This window comes from Antechinus flavipes, chromosome 1, assembly GCF_016432865.1.
Source record: "Antechinus flavipes isolate AdamAnt ecotype Samford, QLD, Australia chromosome 1, AdamAnt_v2, whole genome shotgun sequence".
NCBI classification, from domain to species: domain Eukaryota; kingdom Metazoa; phylum Chordata; class Mammalia; order Dasyuromorphia; family Dasyuridae; genus Antechinus; species Antechinus flavipes.
In genome coordinates this window covers 53,349,559-53,372,436 of record NC_067398.1, presented here as the reverse complement: position 1 = coordinate 53,372,436, position 22,878 = coordinate 53,349,559, and the positions used below count along the sequence as shown (strand labels likewise).

At 41.4% G+C, this 22,878-nt stretch overlaps 1 protein-coding gene across 1 annotated transcript in view; it reads left to right on the top strand.

Annotated features, from left to right (window-relative positions):
- FGD5 (FYVE, RhoGEF and PH domain containing 5) overlaps positions 1–22,878 on the top strand; it is a 178,231-nt gene that overhangs the window by 89,365 nt on the left and 65,988 nt on the right. Inside the window, exon 3 of the mRNA XM_051982882.1 lies at positions 6,606–6,735. Coding sequence (XP_051838842.1) covers positions 6,606–6,735 — 130 coding nt within the window. The remainder of the gene's footprint in view (positions 1–6,605; positions 6,736–22,878) is intronic.

Genomic DNA, 22,878 nt, shown 5'->3' with positions numbered 1-22,878 from the left:
TCTAGAAATAGAAGTATAGGGACTGAGTGTGGATCACAACATAGTATTTTCACTTTTTTGTTGTTATTAGCTTGCTTTTGTTTCCTTTCTCATTTTTTTCCCTTTTTGATCTGACTTTTCTTGTGCAGTGTGATAATTGTGGAAATAAATATAGAAGAATTGCATACATATTGGATTTTTGCTTTCTAAGGTGGGAGTGTGGGGGAAGGGAGGGAGAAATAATTGGAAGACAAGGTTTTACAAAGATGAGTGTTGAAATCCATGCATATATTTTAAAAATAAAAAGCTAAAAAAACATGGCCAGGATTAGGGGGCAGTCTGTGTTTGGGGTAGGGATTAGTTTGTGATAAGGGTACAAGAGGAGTCTGTAATCAGGATTAAGGGTCAGCTTGTAATAAAGATTGGGAATCCATCTGTAATTAGGATTAGGAATCATTTTGTGGTAAAAGTTAGGAGTTAGTCCGTATTCAAGGTTAAGGTTTTTTCTATGGCCAGAGTTAAGAGTCAGCCTGTGATCAGTTAGGAATAAGAATGTTCTTGGGATTTGCAGATGGGTATTTCTCTCATCAAAAATGTCTCAGCTCTTTTCCTCTGAGTTAAAATCCTGCCAGTGCCTGTTTCCATGCCAGCCCATTCCAGGTGCCCTCCAACAAAGTTTGGTGCACTCTTCCCAGTGGGCATCGTATCTGTCTTTGAAGTGTCCATTTCCCTTTTGAGCTCCCTTTGTCGATATCAGGTGAATCTGGGGGTCCATCTTTCTGGAACGGACAGCCTTAGCTTTGCCCTCAGCGGAGGTCAGGAACGTTGCTCTCATCCGTTCCATGCCATCACATTCTGTTGGCTCAGAAGCGACATTGCCCCAGATGCTCGTTCTATCTTCCTCTGCCCTCTACCTTGGCCCAGCCACTTGCCTGCGATTGAGTACCCCCAAAGGAACTAGCTTTCCAGCCCAGGAGGGTGATCAAAGCAGAGCAAGGCAGGGGCACCTTGGTGAAGATTAAGCTCCCAGTCAAGGTTGAAGGAGGGACAGTTTGTCCCCGACAATCCACATAGTGTATAGATGCCCAGGGACATAGATAGTTTCTAAATGTAAGATCCTGCCTTAAATTTTCATAAAATATTAGACCTGGAAGCACCATTAGAGATCACTAGGAGTCCTTAGCCTGGAGTATGTGAACTTGTTTGTTTGAATTTTTAAAAATATTTTCATAACTTAAATATAATTAATTTCCCTTATAATTACCTTTTTTTTATTTGTATGCATTAATAATCTTATTCTGAGACAAGGTCCTGGGATTTCACCATATTGCCAAAAGGGATCCACAGCACAAACAAGATTAAGAACCCCAAACTAATCCAACCCCTTAATTTTATAGACAGGGTCCCTGAGATGTAGTCTTGCCCAAGGTCCCCCAGGTTATTGACAAAGCTGAGAGCAGACTCCTGTTGTTAAGGCATTGTTATTATCCACAGTTTCTCTTCAAGTCACAGGACATCATTTTCAGCTAGGTGAAGCCTGTCTACCCATTCTTCTCTCTGGCATCATTCCTCCTCCTTTGACATCTTATTAGGCACCTTTGGAGTTCCCCTTGCAGGACCTTCTCCAGTATACTTTGTGTTCCATACTTTTTTTTCTCACCCTCTCCCCATCAAAAAAAAAAAAAAATCTCAAGTATCTCATCTCCTTGCCCGCCAGAATCATAGAACCATTTTTTGTTTTTGAATGAGAAAGGACCTTAAAGGTGTTCTGGTGCAGTTTCTCAAAGGAAAAAAAAAAAAAAAGCCAAGTGATTTGGCCATGGTTATACAGATAGAAAGTGGCAGAATTGGAATTTGAATTCAGATCCTGTGATTCCACTTTCAGCTCTCAGTCCCTTTTAATACACTCTGTGGCCAACATGAGGGGATCAGCCTGTGGCTAAAGAAAAGAAAAGCCAACTCATTCAGCCATGGTCCTGACTTCATTCATGTTGGATACAACCATTGAGATTTCAAGTTCAAAAAAAGGAGTTCTGGGAAAGGAAGAGGAAGAGGATACTTAGAGATATCACTGAATAAACAAACAGATCCTCTGACAACCTAACTGAGAAAGAACCTTGAAGATCATGTAGGCAAAAGCCATTTTGTTTTACAGATAAGGAAACTGAGCCCCAAGGGAGGAACATAATGAAATCGGTATTTAAGGAACTTTCTTTTGTATAGAGGGTGACTTGGCAGGAAAGAGACTGGAAGCAGACAGATCGCTTAGGAGATTCTTGTAATGGCCTAGATGGAAATGCTAAGTCCCTAGAAAAAGGAAACAACAATGGAAGGGGAAAGGGAGAAGGGAGTCATAGAAGAGACATTATAAGGAATCTTATTAGCTTAGAAGTGATTTGGAAGCCTCTCTCTGCTATCAGAAGTGAGGGCTGGCCCATGTCCTTATATGAATCAATTCTGTTATAAATTAATATTATACTTATAGGATCATAGATCTGGAACCAGAAAGGGCCTTAGAAGTCATTCTTGTCCAATTCCTCATATTGTTGTTATTTTCAGTCATTTAGTCATATCCCGACTCTCCGTGAACATTTCTTGGCAGAAATCCTGGAATGATATACCATTTCCTTCTCATTTACAGATTTACACAGGCAGAGCTGGGATTTGAACCCAGGTCTTCTGACCCCAGACTTATATCTCTTTCCACCACTTCACATTGATGTGTAATTTCATTAATGTGGGTTCTCAGTCTACTGATGCAGATTTCTCTCAATCCATAGTTTGGACAGTTCAATTTCTAAACTGGTATTTCTAAAAGTAACTCCAGGGACAAAACCTTTTTCTAAAGTTTCTTGGAACTTAGCATTTATTAATCACCTACTATGTGATAGGTACTGTGTTCAAGTGCTGATCCTTAGATAGTAGACACATACATAGATCCCAATTTCTCCATTGGATTTGCTAGGACATTTATAAATTCAAGGTCTCCCCCTATCTTCATGAAGAAAGAAAACAATAACAGACTTGTGGAAAAGCAAATTTAGATCTAATTTAAGAAAAAGTCCCTAACAATTAGAATTTGTTTTCTTATTTATTTTACACAATAACCTATGGTTTGAGCAAGACAGGAATTATTAACTCATTAATTAATTATTAATGACATTTGACAGATGGAGAAATTGAGTCCCAAAGAGATTAAATTCTTTCTCAAGAATGTGTATGTGTGTATGTATGTATTGTGTGTATGTGTGTGTGTGTGTTTTGCTGGCTCTTCGACTCTGAGTGCACCTCTTTGAGAAAAGTTGCAGAAAGGTAATAGAAGTGTCCTTACTTGGGAATTCCACATAACAATGAGGTCACTAGACAAGTCCCTTCAGATTTTACATAATAGTCATTTCTGGATACATACTATGGTCCTTCCAATCCCTCTCTTATAACAAAAAAAGAAAAATCCAGCTAAGCTAAACTGACCCAATGCCTGGGAAATACTACAGGCAACATTCTGCATCTATAGTCCCCAATCTGTATCCCCAAAAATTGGATTTATATTTCATTACCTACATACAGTGGAAAGAGCATTGGCTCTGGAGTTAAAAGACCTGAATTCAAATCTTAGCTCTGATGCTTTCTACCAGTGGAACCTTAAACAAATAATTTAATCCCTGAGATAAGGTCTCCTCATCAATTCTAGGATTCTAGGATTCTACAAAGCTGCTCTGGGTAGGGCTCCAGCTGTCCTTGTTCAAGGACCAACCTTGATTAGAGTCAGTTCCACAAGGTTGGCCACTAATTGATGAAATTTTTGACCCTAGAAACCCCCCAGCAGGTTGGTGGAAGAGCTGAGATTGATAGCTAGGTTTTCTAGCTGATATCTAGTACTTTTCTGCTTTAGTCCTAGTATCCTTGTACATTCATACTCCCTGTTTAACACGCTGGTCCTTAGTAAGGTGCCATCATCCCTTGGGAATAAGAGGAGGCCCTACCCATCATAAATAATTTAGACTGAAGGAGAACAGCTCCTGAAGGGATATACATGTCCTTGAACTGATTTATTTCTGAGAAGAATGCTCATGATCCCAAATCATAGCTCATCCAGTTCCTCTTAGAAACAAATGTCCCTATATTACTTGATGACTTAAAAAGAAGTAAAATACATGCAGTTTATTCTTATTTAAAATTATACTTCAGGAAGCTTCTTTTTTGCCTGCTTTCCCATTATTCCAAACCCCTTCCAGGAACCTGTCTCTCCTGTCTAAGGGGAAAGGAAAGATCGCATAGGAAATAAAAATTGGGAACCTCCTGGGAAGAGAAGATAAATTTCCCAGGAAGTTTTGAGAGCCTATCCTAAGAAAAATTGTGACACAGGATCACATCTTAGAAAGTCAAAGTTGAAAGGAACCTTTCAGTTCTAAATCCTTATTTTACAAATGAAGAAACCAAGACCCAGAAGGAGGAGGGGAATCACAAAGTTACTTTAGATTTAAAAGAGCACATTTCTTATAGCAACCTAAGGCTCACAGAGTCTTTTCTTCACTACAATGAAAAAAGTAAAAAGTATGAGGGGTATTTTTGGAGGATTTTTAAAAAATTTCCACTAAAGTCCTAGGCCTGGTATGAGGAAAAGCCCTCACTGAGACAGGATTTTTACCCTGCCTTAGAAGGGAGAATGGCTTGAGTACCCAGGCCGTTGGCCAAGTAATCAGTGTCCAGCCTTGAGCTTCACCATTTGTCAGTGTCTGTACCAAGCCAAGGATTCCATCAGCCCAAGCAGCTCCCAGTGAGGAAACCAACACAGATTCAGAGAGGCAAGTATTCTGCAATTCATAATCTTGGAGATCTTGGGGCATGAATCTTAGAATCATAGATTTAGAGCCAAAAGGTACCTTTGAAGTCATCTAGTCCAATGCCTTCTTGTTTCAGTTGAAAAAACTTAAGTCTAGCAAGATTAGGTGCTACAACAAGCATGTTTCTGAGGAGCGACTTGAATCCAGTTCTCCCTGCCTTTGAATTCAGCTCTCTATACGAAACTCTATTCTGCCTCTAAATATTAGCGTCATACCCATTAAACTGAAGAAGAAATGTGGGTTCAAAGAAAGAAGTAATTTTCCTACATTCTCAAAACTAGTGTCAGGATTGGGATGTCAAGGTAAGCCTTCTGACTTTGTCAGCATTTTTCTAATAGACCAAATGAATATATGTGAAAATCAAGGCTATATCCTACATCTCCCAAGACCTAGTCCAGTAATAGCTGACATTGTAATGCTCATGAAACTGAAGAAAAAAATGCAGGTTCAAAGAATGGAGTAACTTTCCTATATTCTCAAAACTAATGTGAGGAATGGGATGTCAACGTAAGCCTTCTGACTTTAAGTCAGCATCTTTTCTACTATACCACATGGGTAGATGTGAAGATCAAGGCTGTATCCTAACTAAGACCCAGTCCAGTAATAATTGATAATGCAAAATGTTTTAAATACATTGAAGTTTATAAAGTGCTTTATATAATAAAACCCTGGACACGTCATTTGGCAGCAAGGTGGTACAGTGGATAGAGCCAGGCCTGGAGTCAGGAAGATCTGAATTCAAATGCAACCTTAGATACTTATTGATATGTGATCCTGGACAAAGCCTTTTACCTTGTTTGCCTGTTACCTCTCATCTGTAAAATGAGCTGGAGAAGAAAATGGCAACCATTAGAGTTTCTTAACCAAGAAAACCCCAAGTGAGGTCACAACTGAACAATAGCTTTCTCTATCCACCGAGCCACGTAGCTGCAACCTGTTTATGTGCTTAACAGATGTTTGTTGAGTGACTGTTTGGCTGTCTCAGAGTTGATGGGGGGGAAGTAGTTTGTGATCAGCCTGGAATACTAGGCTGAGCCAGGAAAGAATTTAAATTCTCTAATATGGGTCTAGAGGGGAAAATACGTAGCTCACTTTTAGACATGTTGAGTTTGAGATGCCAATAGAACATTCAGGTATAAGATTTAACAGATGTTGGAGATGTTGATTGTTGATTTGGGAGTCATCTACAAAGAGATAATGGTTCAACCCAAAGGAGCTGAGAGCTCCAAGAGAGAAAACATATGATTGTGAGCTAGAAAGTGCCTTAGAGATCTTTTAGCCCAAGACTCTCAGTTTACCTCCAGTAAACTCAAGTTTAGAAAAGTTAAATGTGTAATTGCTAAGCTCAGACAGGGATCAAGCAGCAGAACTGAAATTGGAACCCAGATTTTCTACCCTGAAATTCCTTGTTCTGTCCACTTCTCCACTCTACTTCTCGCTAAAGGAAATAGTCAAAACTTTGGCACGAATTTGTAGCAAACTATGTGTGCTTGTGACAAGTGTCTCTGCACCCACCCTCCCTCAAAGCCTTCCTGGCCCTACATCTGTCCAAAGCCAGCCCATTTCATTTTCCTACAGTTGAAAAGGATTTGGTGAACAGCCTGCTTTCCTCCCCTCCCTTCTCATTGCTTCCTCCAACTTCCAAGAGCCTAGATTTCTAGAATTGTTCAAAAGCAATAGTTTTGGTCCAGTTTAACAAGCAGCAGGTCCAAGACTGCCCCGATGGGACTTCAGACACCCAGTGATTCTAATCTCTCTCTGCCCATCTCCCTTTGATTGCAGTGCCTACACAGAACCATACAAGGTCTGCCCTATCTCAGTGGTGCCCACAGAGGATGTCACATCGGATGAGGAGCAGAAATCCTCAGAAGAAGAAGAGAGCAGCCAGCGGGAGCCAGGTCTCACCCACAAGGTAAGAAGATCCTCTGAGTTGGGGAAGGGTCTGCTCATCCTGATTCTGAAGTAAGAGGGAGGGGCTGGGTCCCAGGAGAGACCAGAGGATTTAGACCCAGAGGATAACTGGGAGATTATCCATCCCACTCCCCTCCTTCAGGTAGAAAAATGAACTATTCTAGAATGGCCCCATGCCAAAGTCATACAGCTAGCAAACAGCAAAGTGGGGCTTCAGGCTCGGGGATGGACTCTAAAACCACATCCACTAAGGAAATGAGATTCAGATTTAGCTAAGAAGTGGTGAAACTGAGCTGAAAAATGGATCTCCTAACTCCAAATTCAGTGTTCTTTCTATTACAATCAGTCAAAAAATATTCATTAAGCACCTAATATATTCAAGACAACATGTGTCAGAGATACAAAGAGTGAATAAAGCAATTCCTAGTCACAAGTTTTTGGGGAAGATAGAAGCCTCTCTCACTATCTCTGTCTTTCATGGTCCTGGCTGGGGCTATGACCTCAGCCCTACTCAGCTGGGCTGGCAGCATTCTTAAGAGGCATGGGAAAATCTACTGGGGTTCACATCAGAGCTTCCACAGTCACCTTTTCATTATTTCTCTCCTCTCAAACTTCATATTCTCTCTAAATTTTTCCCTCTTTCCTTCTCTATATCTGGGACCTGACTAAAAGTAAGTGTATTGGATGGAGGGAGTCCTCCCTCCCACCCCACCCCCCATCTCTGTCTCTTTGTCTATCTGTCTCTCTCTCTCTCTCTCTCTCTCTCTCTCTCTCTCTCTCTCTCTCTCTCTCTCTCTCTCTCTCTCTTTCTCTCTCTCTCTCCCTCTTTCTCAACTCCTCCCATGTATTTTTGGTGTTTCTGCATTTGAAATGTCAATAGAGCTGATTGCAATGGAAGTCACCATAGGTAGATATTAATGTTACAGTATTTTGGGCTGGTTGTAACAAAGCTGAGGTGGAGAAGGGGAGGAGAGGAGAATGGGGGGGGGGGATGTGTGAATAAGACAGTCTTCCCATCAAAGTGACAGCTCTCTTATTTAAGCACTTCCATACTCACTGATGCATTCTCTTAGCTTAGCTACTCTGTAGGGCAATCCAGGGAGATAGTATTTGTCTCATAGGCAGAGGAGGCAGCTGAGACTCAGTGACTCACCTATGGTCTCATGACAAGGAAGCAATACAACAGGGACTAGAGGCAGAACCTCTGGGCTCTCTCAGTCCAATACACGAAGTAGTCAGGTCCCAGACATAGAGAAGAAAAGGAGAGAGAACATGAAGTTTGAGAGGAGAAAAATAATGAAAAGCTGACTGTGAAAGCTCTGGTGGGGACCTCCAGTAGTTTTCCCATGTCTCTTAAGAATTCTACCAGCCCAGCTGAGTAGAGTTGGGGTCATAACCCCCAGCCAGGACCATGGAGAGGTCATGCTTGACCTCAACTGTGAGGTTAGATGGAAGGAGGGCACTGCCGAGCTGGTCCAGCACTCCTTTTCCCTTCAGGTCTCTGCTTTCTCCTAACCCAGAAGAGAAACTATGTAGACACCACAGGATTTTTTCTCCCTTCACAAGGAAGGAATTTGGAAGAGGGACAAACAAATTGTTCAGAGAATGATGCACTCTTTTTGTCCTTCAGCCATGGTTTCTATTTCCTATTCTCATTTCTTCTCTCCCTTTTCTTTATTCTCTCTTTTCTTTTTCCTCCATTCCTCTCAAACAATCTCCCTTCCTTTATCTCTTTGACATTCTACCTCTTCCCTTTCCACCATCCTTCTTGGTCTCCTCTCCCCTTGTCATTCGCTGCTCCCACCTTTCCTCCTCCTGTTCCTGTTTCTCTTCCTCTTCTTCCTTCTCTTTCTCCTCTTCCTTTTTCTCCTGCTCCTTTTTTTCCTTCCTCTTCCTTTATATAATCCCCCTTTTCCTTTCTCCGTTTTTCCCTCTTTGATACTCCTCTTCATCTTCCCCTTTTCCTTTTTCTTTTTTTCTTTCTTATTTCCTCCCTCTTGCTTATTCCTCCTCCCTCTCCTTCCCCTTCCCTATTTTTTCTTTTCTCTTTTTAATTTCTTCAATCTTTTCCCCTCTCATCCTCTCCCTTTCCTTTCTTTTCTTTTCTCTTCCTTTCTTTCTTTTCCTCCTCTCCTCAACTCCCTTCTCCACACTACTGGAGTTAGAGGCACTGCCATTTGAGGAGGGGGGGCAGTGAGAGGAAGGCAGGGATTGCCTAAATTAGCTATATGCATTTGGAAATGAGCTCACCACAGCTTCCCCTGGCTGCCCCCAAGGCACAGAATCTGGGCCCAGAAATAAATGGGATGGCTTGCTTGAGGTTTGGCTCACTCCCTTGTTTTTGCCTGAAGGAGGGTTTATTGGAAGGATCCGATCTACTCTTTCCAGAGCTTTGGCAGCTTCACTTGAGAATGGAGCTTGAGAAGTGACCCAAAGTAAAAGATTCACACCTGAAAGATGGAGAATACTAAACTCAAGATTTACCAGGATATGGGTCAACAGGCAGTCATCAGGGTCTTCTGATTGGCATTTACTTTACTATTTGTTTGGTCCTTCTTGTCTCTTCTCCTCTAGAGAGACAATTGACAAATTAAAGATGACCTTAAGGCGCCTATGACTTTAACCTCCAGAAAGGGATGTCCCTAACTATCTCTTACTGTTGTCCATGCTTAGATTTTCCCACCTGCAGCTGAGATACGGCAAACTCTCTGTTTCTAGCCCTTGGGACTGAGAAAACAAGACAAGCCCAGATGAACTGAGTGTTGGGTGTCGGAGAGACTGCTTTGGAACTACCCCTAAGTATCTCAGCTGCATGTCACTTTGGGGTATTTGATGCATAATAAACCAGTCAGGGAGTGACTGTTCTATTCCTTTTACTCTAGAATACAGGGATACCACCTGATTTGGTCCATTTGACCTTCCTCCCATTTGTGTCTGAACCTCGACTTTCTGTATAATTGAGGATAGTCCCACCTGGCCCTGTGGCTACCTTCCTCTAGAAACAAGGATCCCACTGAATTTCTCTTCCCAACAGGCACTTCTTGTGTCTCCATCTTTCCATTTGGGAGGTAGAGACAAGAAAGTTTATCTCCAGCAACATCTACTGAGCTGAGAGGAATCATGGGGTCCTAGCTGAATTGCCTCTGAGAAAAGAATTACTCACTCACTTTTAGAAGGGCCTGAGGCAGAGAAAAGCAGCCCACTCTTTACAGCAGCAAAGGACAAAGTGAATCAGGGGACATTGTGGCTGCTCTGAGATAAGGGACCTGAGCCCAGTCCAGCAAAACATACACGGACATTACATACATACATACCCACATACATACAAACATGAGTGTATGCATACATACGTACACAACACTTAGGTTGAAGGAAATAGAAAATACAAGACAGAGAAAGACAGAAGAGAGGAGAGAAAGAGAGGGGGAGGGGGAGAGAGATTGAAATCAAAAGAATTAAAAATAGAGCTACTTGTCAATGGAAGCATTCAGAGTCTGGCTGACACATTGGCCCAGACTGACAATGAGTCTGGCTCTCCGGCCTTCTGGGGGCTTTTTAAGGCTGCAGCTGCAGTCAGAAAAATATCAGTCCTCAGGGGAGCATCCTTGAAGCGAGACCCTGGCTGGAGCCATGATCACAGAGGCCAGAGCTGCTCTAGTAGGGATCATGCACCCCTTTTCCTTTGCTCAGCAGTCACCAATTTGGGTCTAGTTGCAGAAACACCAGGTATTTATTTCCTGGTTTCTTCCCTCCCTTACATTCCCCTTTCTCTCTCTCTTTTTTTAAAAATGTACTGCCTTCCCTCATTTAATTGTAAGCTCCTTGAGGACAAGTTCTATTTTTCTTTTTCTTCTTTGCATATCCGGAGCTTAGCTCAGTGCCTGGTATGTCATAAACACCTAATAAATGTTTGTTGACTTGAATTGTGGTATTAGCATATTTAGGAAGGAATAAGTTTTACTGGGGTTAGGCTGTCCTGTCCAGCAGGACATCAACAGTGGGTCATCGAGGGGAACCGGGGCCGAGGGGGAGCAAAGGCTCAGGAAGACAACAGTCTGGGAAGGCACATTGTGCCTGGGAACAGGATCAGAGAGACAGAGAGGCAACTCAAGGTTTAGGTTGGTGAATGTCTCTGTTTAATGAATGAAGAGGGTTTAATTAAATATGATTTCTGAGTGGGGGGTTGCAATGAGAAGAATGTCGGACCATAGGTGTGGCAGAAATTCTGGGGTATACTGTTATCTAGATCCTGGGCGGAGATGACCGATTTCTTGGGACACACATTATCTAATCTCAGGAATTTAGGGTGTTTGCTACTCATAGTCACGTTCTTCTTAGCTCTTTGTCTCCTGTCTCCAAGGACATGGTCTCCGGCAGTCTTCAAGGACATGGTCTCTGACATTAGGCAGGAGTAAGCTTCAGTCTGTGTTATAAGTCAGTCTGTGTCCCCTGCATTTGGAACAGTTCTATCCTTCTTCCTCTTCTGGTAGTTGTGGATCCCAGGCTCTTTCTGACCATTAGAGTAGACAGGCTAGCTGTCAGGTAATCTCTAAATATAGTATATATAATACATATAATAATACATAATAACGTGCTCTTTCATTTGTATCATCCTTAATTAGTTATAGTTGGGAAAGAGCTTTACACACACACACACACACACACACACACACACACACACACACACCCTCCTCTGAGCTCCATAGTGCTGAGAGGTGGCCGTGGGGGAGTAGAGATGGTGGTTTTTCCCATTTTACAAAGAGAGAAGCTGAAGCTCACAGGCCCATTCCAGGTTCCATAGGTGGTAAGTGGAAGATTCAAAGACAATTCTCTGGCCTTTTTCAGTGCTCTCTCCATGGAACCATGCTGCTTGTCTCTTCTGAGAAAGCCACTGTGCTAGAGTTTGGGGTGAGGAAGGGAAAGTATCAGGGTGTGGGAGAGAAGGAAAAATAATATATGAGTATGGTCTGTCCTCAAAGAACTTTGTATCTGCTGAGGGGACCTTCAACCTATATAGCTAGGAGGCATGGAGAGGAGGGAATAGACAGGTAAGCTCCCAAATTACCTCTGCTGACTTTGCCTGGTCACTCAACATGCCCAGATCTCTGTTGTCTTATCTCTAAAATAAAGGGAGAAGACTAACACATCTTGAAATCTTTTCCAGTTTGATAACTTTGAGATATGAACACTCTAAGTCAGCCACCATCCTCGGTAGGATTCATACAATACTGTAAGGTTTGTCTAGAACTGTACAAATATTATTCATCCTCACAACAACCCTGGGAGGTGGATGCTTTTATTATGTCCATTTTTACAATTGAATAAACTGAAGTTATATGACCTGTCCAGGGTCACACAGCTACTAATTATCTGAGGCTAAGATTTAAACTCCAGTCTTCCCGACTTGAGATCCAGAGTGCTATCCCGTTGCCCCATCCAACTTCCAGCATAAAGTAAAAACTAAATGAGGGGAACAGAGAGAAAATTCTCTAAGAGGTTAGATGAGGGAATAATACCTATGAGCAAGGATGGTTAGGGAAAGCTTTGATGAGGAAATGAGGCTGAAATTAGATCTTAAGAGAAGGGCAGGATTTCAAAAAGTAGAGAGAAAAAAGCTTTGGATTTGGAGTAAAGAATCCCAAATTTGAATCCCAGCTTGGATCCTTGCTGTATGATCTCCGACAAAGGGCTTAACATCCTTTGCCTACAGTTTTCTCATCCGTGAACCAAAAAGGTTGGACTAGGAGATCCTCAGGCCCCCTCCAATTTAAATAGGGGATTCTAGTAGATCAGAGGACGGGGCATTCTAGACAAGACAAATGACATAAGCAAAGGTCCAAGAAGTAGAATGTACATGGCGAGTCCAGAGGATGATAAAAACAGTCTGACTGAAACAGACGGTTAGACAATGGTGTGAGATAAGTTGGTGCCAAATTGGAGAGGTCCTTGAATGGGGACCAAAGGAATTTAGACTTCTTGGCCATTGTTCTTTTCACTGTACCATGCTAGAGGCCATGAAGTACTATGGAAAGAGGGCTAAATTTGGAATCAGAAGACCTGGATTCAAATCCGCATTTGAAATTTGTAATTTAACACCAGTGTGACCTTGGGTAAGACACAACTTCCCTGGGCCTTGGTTTCCTCATCTGTAAGTAAAGGGGCTTAGACTAGATGATGCCTAAGGTTTCTTTTGACTGTTAAGTCTATAATCCTATGATTTCTGAGTTTAGGACGATACCCAGCAAGCTAAATCAGGGTGCCAGAGCTCAGAACCTTAGCCATGTTCAGAAAGCAGGTAAGAAGTCTGGGGGACAGAGCTTCCCACCAAAGCCCACAATCCAGGCAGGGGCTCCTTTGAAACGGGTTCATAATGCTAACAGATTCTGCCCTAGTCTTATCTCTTTGCTGGGTGGGATTGGTTTCCAGGTCCCATTAATCATTCTGCTCTGCCAGAATCTTTAACCCCCAAACATCCAAAGAGGAGAAAATGAAGGTTAATTTCTAGAAACAAGGGGATACTCTTACCCTTTTAAGAAGACCTAGATTTTACCAGAACTCTTAGTTTGGGTTTTTTTTTTCCCTAGTCACAATGAGATCCAAAATAAAACCCATTTTAGATCTCAACCTGTGGCAGCCTTGGTCTGCTGAAAAGAATAGAACTAGAATTTTAGGCTTAGTCTCTATATGCTTCTTTTTGTTAACCAAGGGAAGGGAAAAATTAGTCTCTGCCTTTTGAGACCACTGGACATTAATATGGAATGGTGCAATCCTTTAAGCTTCCACAGTAAAGGACTGTGCTTTATCCACAAAGACAATATAGCACCTGTGAACAAAGTGAATAATGTACCCACTTTTATAATGGATTATAAATTATAGAGGAAAGAACACTGGCCTTGAAGGCAGAAGACATGAATCCAAGCCCTGGTTTCAACACATTAGCTGCATGACCCTAGACAGGTCACTTTTCCTTTCTGAATTTCATTTTTTTAATCTATAAAATGAGGGTATTGGGTTAAATGATCTCTAAGAATCATTCCCACTCCAGTGGACATGGTGGACATCAGGCAGCAAGTAAGAACACAGTGGATTTTGAGCTGAAAGACACCTTGCTATCTATCTGCTCTAAACCTTTCTTTTTACAAATGAAGACCTGAGATCCTCCCAGAAATTAAATAATTGAATCTCTAAGTGACCCCAGGCTACACAAGTAATAAATGGCAAAGCTAAGATTTGAATCCAGATCCCATGGTTCCATATTTTATCACTCTCTACTGTTTTCATTGGGGAATATAAAGACACAATGGAAAATAATGCTTTTCTTCAAGGAGCTGGCATTCTACTAGTGGGTTAAAATAAATAGACAAGTTTATACACGATCATTTGGCAGGGAAAGTGGACTACTTATTACTAGGAGGGCCAGTAGAGACTTCCTGTGGGAGGGGGCATGTGAACTAAGGCTGGAAAGGAAGCCAAGTAGGCTAAGAGTCAGAGGTAAGGAGGAAGTGCATTCCAGGCAGGGTGGGGGGATGGGAAAGACTGAGAAAAGGAAAGCATGGACCTGGGACAGAGATTGATGGATTTGAAAAAGCAGCTTAGCAATTTGTAGACTAGTTTGGATAAAATGTATAACATGTGAAAGGGAATAATATGCAATGAACTGATGGAAGACTGGACAGTGGACAGTGAAAGACTTTCATTGTCTTAATCTAGAGGCAATAGGACACCCCTGAAGATTCTTGAATAGGGGAGGTTAGATCTGAGCTTTAGGAGGGGATTTTGGAGTTGGAGTTGGAGAGGAGAGAGACTAGAACCTGAGAGTAGTTAGGAGGCTTTAAGAGAAGCACTAAGAATTTGAACCAATTGTCTGGGGAGAAGGGAGCAGAAGCAAGAGATGTTAAAGTAAAAGCAAAGTAGCAAGAGATGTTAAAGTAGAATCAGAAAGTGACTGGATGAGGGTAGGGAGGACAGTGAGTTGAGGATTGCATTGAGGTTGTGAAATGTTAACTGAGATAATATATGTGAAGTCTTTTGCAAACCCTTAAGGTCCTGATACTATCATCGTCATCATCATCATCATCATTATTAATGGTGGTTTTTCTGGAGAGATATAGAGACGTTAAAAGGAAGGGCAGATTTACAAGACATGCAAATGATTTCCTTTTTGGACATGTAGAGTTTAAGATACCTACTTTATGTTCAGGTAAAGAAGTCCAATAGGAAGTGTGGGTTAAGGGACTGGAGCTCAAGGCGTGAGGATAGGGACTTGATATGTTTGCCTCTGTTAACGTGTTAATAACCTGAAAACTAAATGACTTCCTTCCACCCATTCACCCTCGCTCCATCCCATGGCCTTGGGGTAAATAAATCAGAGTCAAAAACTTACATATTTCCTAGGACTCAATGATAGGAATAAAGCTGAAATATCAAAGTAAAACCTGGACTAAGCCCAAGTATCTCTGGGCATTTCCCTTCCTCTCTCTGAGGCTGAGTTTCCTCCTTTGTAAAATGTTGGGTTTGATCTCATGACTAGGTGATCTCTTGGCTTCCATCCTGCTCCGGGTCCTGTGATGTGATGAATAGTTTAGCTGATGCTCAGAAGAGGAAGACCTGGCTGGAGCGTGGGGTGGGGGTGGGAGTTTGTGAGGATCTCCACCTCCTGCCTTCCAGGAGGCACCTTCTGCTGCTATCAGGATGAAAAATTAGGTCTCTCTTCTGTGACTTCCGTCACTGAAATACCAAGTAGTTGCTGAGTCTGTACCATTAAACCTGTTCTGAATACTGAGAAGGAAAGGATGCGTTCTAGTAGCCTTGTAGACACAAGAGGTGGGCAAGATGTGGGCATCAGGATTCTGACAGCTGACACTCCAGCTACCTTTTGACTTGGCCTTGCAACCTAAAATTGACAACATCATTCCTGATTCCTTCCCCCACATCCTGGTCATAGGAGCAAAGGCTTAAAACTACAAGAGACCTTAAAAATCAAAGAGCCCCCATTTTATCAGACATAGGAACTGAGACCCAGAAAAGTGGAGTGTCACAAGGTCCAATTTGAAGCCAGGATTTATGCCTCCAGATTCACTGCCCTTTTCTAATGTACTGATGCTACAAATCTATAATATGTGCCCTATACGAGTTTCCTCCTCGTGGTTCATTGCCTGAGATTCCTTTTCCCCTCCTAAAGTCAAATCCTAAAGTCTTAAATCTTGAATTTTATGATATAATAGTAATAATAATAGTATATGTAAGTTGAAAGGGACCTTGAAAATCCCCTGGTTTACAACTGTGGAAACTGAGGCTAATAAAAAGGAAGGGACTTTCTTAAGATCTCAGAGTGGGCAATGGACAGAGTTCTCGGCCTGGAGTCCAGGCTTAGATACTCACTAGCTGTGTGACTCTAGGCAAGTCACTTGACCCAAGTTTCCTCCTCTGACTTCAAATCCACCCCTTTTCCCACAGGACACTACTCTGACTCCCTGAATCATCTTCTAATTAAGCAGCAGAGTACAGCAATAGATTGAGCACTGATCCTGAAACCAGTAAAAATTTAGTTTGATGCTTGCCATCTGGGGGAGGAGGTGGAGGGAGGGAGGGGAAAAGTTGGAACAGAAGTGAGTGCAAGGGATAATGTTGTAAAAAATTACCTAGGCATGGGCTCTGTCAATAAAAAGTTATAATTTAAAAAAATTTAGTTTGAATCCTGCTTCAGACATGTTTTAGCTGTGTGACTACTTAGCCTCTCTCTGCCTCAGCTGTAAAATGGGGATAATAAAGACACCTACTTCCCAGGGTTATTTGTGAAGAGGAAATAATTAGATAATACATGTAAAGTGTTTTTCAATCCCTAAAATGTATATACATGCTGTCTATGATTATTTTACTTTATATTATATTATATATAATATATATAACATATTACTTTGTATTATATTTATTTACATATTTATATATAATATATTTATATTATTTTATTTTATGATTTTACTCTAAAGGTCATAAGAAATGTATACATTGTACTTGTGTATATTTCTTATAACCTCTAGATGTTCTATCACTTTCACTCTTTGTTGCCTCAGTCTTGGACAGTGTCTTGCATGTACTTCAAGGATATGTGATTTTGTCCAAGTGGATATTCCCTCTAGTAATAATTGTGGTCAGTCTTCTGATCCTTGGAAGATAGACTCGTTCATTATTGAGGCCATTTTTGCCAAAACTTGAACTCAACTGGCATAATTCTTAGGAACCCAGGGTAATCTTTGTGCTAGGACAAAAGAGCAGAAGGGGACTTTTTTTTTAATAACTTTTTATTGATAGAACCCATGCCGGGGTAATTTTTTACAGCATTATCCCTTGCATTCACTTCTGTTCCGATTTTTCCCCTCCCTCCCTCCACCCCCTCCCCCAGATGGCAAGCAGTCCTTTACATGTTGAATAGGTTACAGTATATCCTAGATACAATATATGTGTGCAGAACCGAACAGTTCTCTTGTTGTACAGGGAGAATTGAATTCAGAAGGTATAAATAACCCAGGAAGAAAAACAAAAATGCAAGCAGTTTATATTCATTTCCTAGTGTTTTTTCTTTGGGTGTAGCTGCTTCTGTCCATCTTTGATCAGTTGAAACTGAATTAGCTCTCTTTATCGAAGAGATCCACTTCCATCAGAATACATCCTCAAACAGTATCATTGTTGAGGTATATAATGATCTCCTGGTTCTGCTCATTTCACTTAGCATCAGTTCATGTAAATCTCGCCAGTCCTCTCTGTATTCATCCCGCTGGTCATTCCTTACAGAACAAAAATATTCCATAACGTTCATATACCACAATTTACTCAACCATTCTCCAATTGATGGGCATCCATTCATTTTCCAGCCACCAAACAGGGCTGCCACAAACATTTTGGCACATACAGGTCCCTTTCCCTTCTTTAGTATCTCTTTGGGATATAAGCCCAATAGAAACACTGCTGGATCAAAGGGTATGCACAGTTTGATAACTTCTTGAGCATAGCTCCAAATCGCTCTCCAGAATGTCTAGATGTATTCACAATTCCACCAACAATGTATCAGTGTCCCTGTTTTCCCACATCCCCTCCAACATTCCACATTATCTTTCCTGTCACTCTAGCCAATCTGACAGGTGTGTAGTGGTATCTCAGAGTTGTCTTAATTTGCATTTCTCTGATTAATAATGATTTGGAGCTTATTTTCATGTCTATAAATATTTTCAATTTCAGAAGAGGACTTTAATGGAAGTCTGGTACATAGTAAGAACTTGACAATTGCTTATTAGATAATTCTACAATACTTTACACCTAGAAGGAAGCATAGAGATCAATGGTCAAACCCTTTCATTTTACAGATGGGAAAACTGAGTGGAAAAAATGACTGTTAAAGGCCTCAAGAGGGCAATAGTCTCAGAATCAGAGAATATAAGGACTGGAAGGGATCTCTGGAACATCTAGTCTCACCATCCATACCTGACCAAGAGATGCCCCAACAAAATTATTGACAAATAGTCTTTTCAGGTTCTACTTTTTAAAAAAATTCAACTAAAGTTTTTCAGTGAACAAAACAAAGATTTTCTCATCATCCTATCTCTCTTCCCTCATTTAAAAAAAGGAAAAAATCCTAAAGGATATATGTGTGTGTGTGTGTGTGTGTGTGTGTGTGTGTGTGTGTATGTAGTCAAGCAAAGCAAATGGTTCCATTGATCATAGCCAGTAGTATTCCATTATAATCATATCCCACCATATAGTTAGCCATTCTCCAATTGATAGATGTTCCCTTTGTTTCCAGGTCTTTACTTCTTCAAAAATAGCTGCTATAAATATCTTTGTACATCTGGGCCCTTATCCTCCTCTTTGGAATATAGCCTACAGATGGTACTGCTAGGTTGGAGGGATTGCAAACTTCAGAAACTTTGAGGGCATAGTTCCAAATTGCTTTCTAAAATGCCAGCCTTTGCTAAAAGACCTAAAGTGAGAAGGAACTATGGGTATGGCAGTATTGTTTAACAACTATTATCTAGGTAAAAAAAAAAAAAGTATGCTAGTTGCACTTTTAAGTTTAATTTGCATTAATATTTTCTCCATCACTTTCTAAAGTCTAAACAATAAATCAAGTTCTGATTTATTGGGTTTTCTGATTTCTACAGTGTAAACACACATTCTGAGTATTTAACAATCAGCTCTCCACCAGTAAGAGGTGACTCCAGAATGCCTCTAGAAACACACTCACAGCCCCAGAGATTTTATTCCACTTTTGGAATCAGATGACCTATATTTGATCCTAGTTCAGTTATTACAACCTTTGTAACTAGGGGCCAAACACTTACCCTCTTTGACGCTATTTTTCTCATTTCTAAAATAAGAGGTAAGGATTAGACTCTCCTTTCAGGGGCTGCTAAGTGATGCTACAGTGGATAGAATGTCAGATCTGAAGTCAGGAAGATTCATCTTCATGAGTTCAAATGTGACCTTAAACACCTATTAGCTGTGTGACCCTGGGTAAATCACTTTATCCTGTTTACTTCCGTTTCCTCATCTGTAAAATAAATTGGAGGAGGAAATAGCAAACTACCCCAATATCTTTCCCAAGAAAACCCCAAAATGGGGTCACAAAGAATCAGACATGCCTGAATAACAACAAAATCCTTTAAAATTCTAACTGCTTGATCTCATATCATTGATCCTCTAGAAGGACTCTGAAGCAGCTAGAGTACCATTTAATGAAGCTGACCCTTTTAGGTTATCAAGCTTGAGAAGGGGTGGGGTGACATGAGAGCTGACTTCAAGCACATCAAGCGCTATCACATGGGAGAATATTTATCCTCATCCTATTTACCCCAAAGGGCAGACTTGGGAAGAATATGGGCAAGTTCCAGAAAGATGAAGGAAAAGACAGTAAACAATTAGAGCCATACAAAACCATGGGACTTTATCAATAATCCTATTTGGGCCTCCCCTAGAAGGAGAAATAATAACCCCTTCTCTCCCATCCTTGCAGGCTTGCTGAAATGCCCAAATGAGGTCATTCTTATTATAATAATACATAATATATTACATATATGATACAACATCGCATATATGTTGCTATAAACTATATTACATTATATATAAAATATATTACAAATACATTATACTTTTGCATGTAAATATATTACATATGATTTATATAGATATAGAGAGACATACAAATATAGAAATATATTGCTGTAATGCCCAAATGAGGTCATTCTTATTATCAGCATGGTGCTTTAAGCTCTGATCATCATTTTTATTATCTGCTTTGTTGTTAGGTCTTCAGATTAGAACCTATGAAGGAGATGAGTCAGGAATCATTATCCTCATTTGATTAGGAAACTGAGGTTCCACACAGAGGCAGCATCATTTTTGGAAGGATAAAATATATACAGAAAGGAGCAAACAGAATGGTAGAAAGACATCATTATAATCAACCCCAACTCCACCCCCACTGAAATAGCCACCATTTATATATCTCGTTAAGGTTTGCTGAGCTTTTTATGATTATGATCTCCTCTGATCCTCACAACAAATCTGGGAGGTAGGGATTATTAATAATTTTATCCCTATTTTTACTGATGAGGAAACTGAGGCAGATAATGCTTAAATTACTTGCCCAGGGTCATACAACTAGTAAGTGTCTGAAGCGGAACTTAAATGCTTGTTTTTTGTTTTTTGTTTTTTTAAACAAGCTCTACCCACTGGCGCCCTATCCACCGAGCCACCTAGATTGACTTAAGGAGTCAGAAATGTTGAATGTTGGAGGTGGGGTTAGGGGAGAGGAAATGATAGCGTTTTCAAGTATTCGAAGGGCTATTGTTTAGACAAGGGATTTGATTTATTTTTATTTGACCAGAATTAGGAGCAGTAGAGGGAAGTCACATAGACCAGATTTCTACTTAATATAAGGAAAAACTCCCCCGTATTCGGGCTGCGCCTTTCACCTCTCCACAAACCTAAATACTAGGGAGGTTTCTAAATGAAGACTAGGTGATCCTTCTCAGGGAATGTCAAGGAGGAGTTCTCTCTCTGGATATGGATGAGACTAAATGATTCATCACTGAGATGCTTTAATTCAGTAATCCTGTGACTTACCCAAGATCACACATCCCTAGTGGAACTGAGGATAGAAGTCAGCTCTCTTGATTTCTGTCCGGTCCCTTTCTCCCTTTACCATGGCTTTTCAGGGTCCAGGACTTCAACCATCCCTGGGAAAAATTCAAGTTCTTCTAGCAGCTGAATCACCTGATAACTGGAGGGGGGGGGGGGGGGGGAGCGGTCAGAGAAGCAATAGCCTTGACCCTGACCTGGACCAGCCACCTCTCCAGTGTCAGCTTTACAAAACGCAAAGGGGACCCTGGGAAGGAAATGTGGGAATGCACTAGGCGCCTGAGGACAAAGAAGAGATAATAAGATCGGACGCACACAAAGCTGGTGGCTGCAGACCTGATTTAAATACCCGGTTTAGCCTTTGTTTGAGAAACCTGATAGCGGGAGACCACCCCCCTCCGGACCACCCCACGCCCTCCGGGGGGAGGAGGCCCCAGCGTTCCCAGAAGTCTGTCTCTGGACACTGTCGTCAGTCTATGGAGTTCATTTCCTGGTTAAACAAACAGCAATTAAATAACTCCGGGAGGGCAACGCCTAGGGACGCGCGTCTAGGAGCTAGCCCTAAATGGCTCACGTGACCTCCCACTCGGGCCTTTTGCTGTGGGTTTAGGGAAAGCCACATTAATCATGGATGGAGTTACAAAAGCAAGCTCCTCTGTATACAGAAGCGAGGGAGGGACCGAGGCGTGCCCGGGAGGACCACCCAGAGCCGGCCTCTTTGGCCCTAGAAGGCTTGGCAACAGATAGGCCCCTTCCGCTGGGGACGTGCGGAATGACCTGTGCCAGGGTGGGAAAAGAAAGCTCGGTGTCATAGCCACGCCTGGGGGTGGGGGCAGGAAAGAGATGTAGCCGCTGAGCCTCCTCCCGTCCTCGGCCAACTTCTCCGGTGGGCACTAATGTGATTCCACGGGGCTGCACTCCCACCCTGAGAAAACCTGCGTAAGAACCTGCCACCTGTAGCTACCAGAACCTGCCACTCTAGAGTGGCAGAGGCCGGACATACCAAGCGAGCTCAGATCCCACGCGCCAGGATATTTTGGGGCTGAGACACAGCAGGCGAACTCCAAGAGATTGCCCCCCCCCAATCGCTAAAATAATCCCTTTCCAACCCCGGAGTCATCTATGGGTCCGATGCTCTTCTACATTCGATCAGGTGGTCCATGTCTTCCCATTTTACAGAGTGGGAAACTGAGGTTCAGAGAGACAGATGGCACATTTATGAAGCACTTTCTTTGTGCCAGCCACTGGGATACAAACTGGAAACAAGACAGAGAAGAAAGTGATTGACAAGAATTTAGATCCTGTATCCCCTAATCCTGTCATCCTTGCATTATACCCCTGTGTTTCCATCTGTTTTTCTATCTCTATTACATACTTATCCACACGTATGAGATTCTACTTCTAATGGATATCGATACATTGTAGCCAGCTATAATAAAAGCAATTGAGAGAGATATATAATTACATGATAACTGTGTATAAATGTCATCTGTAATAGATGACATTTATATATAGTATTGTATATAGTATTATACATTGTTACATACAATATTTCATTGTATATATTACATTATACATGATAAAACAATATATTACAGATACAATATAATATTGTATGTAAATGTATTATATGAAACATATGTAAATACATTATATATGATATTATAGCTAATAGATATAATATAGAAATACATAGACACTTGGCTAAGTGACAGTTCCTGCCTTCAGGGAGCTAAGATTCTAATAGGGGAGAGGGGAGCCAGGGAAGACTGCTTTGAAAGGATTGTTATGATGCCTGCTTTATGAACCAGAGTAAGAAACCTAGGGCAGAAGGGTGGATGATACATGCAGTTGCCTGCCATAAGAATACCTAGGCTATGGCATGGTGGATCTTGGTCCAGGCTAGATATGGCGACTATTTATTACTAAGAAGGCCAAGATCCCAGGGTAGCTTCTGAGAGTGCCAGAAGAAGAGGTGGAGGAGCTTAAAGAGAATGGTCGATAGTGTCTA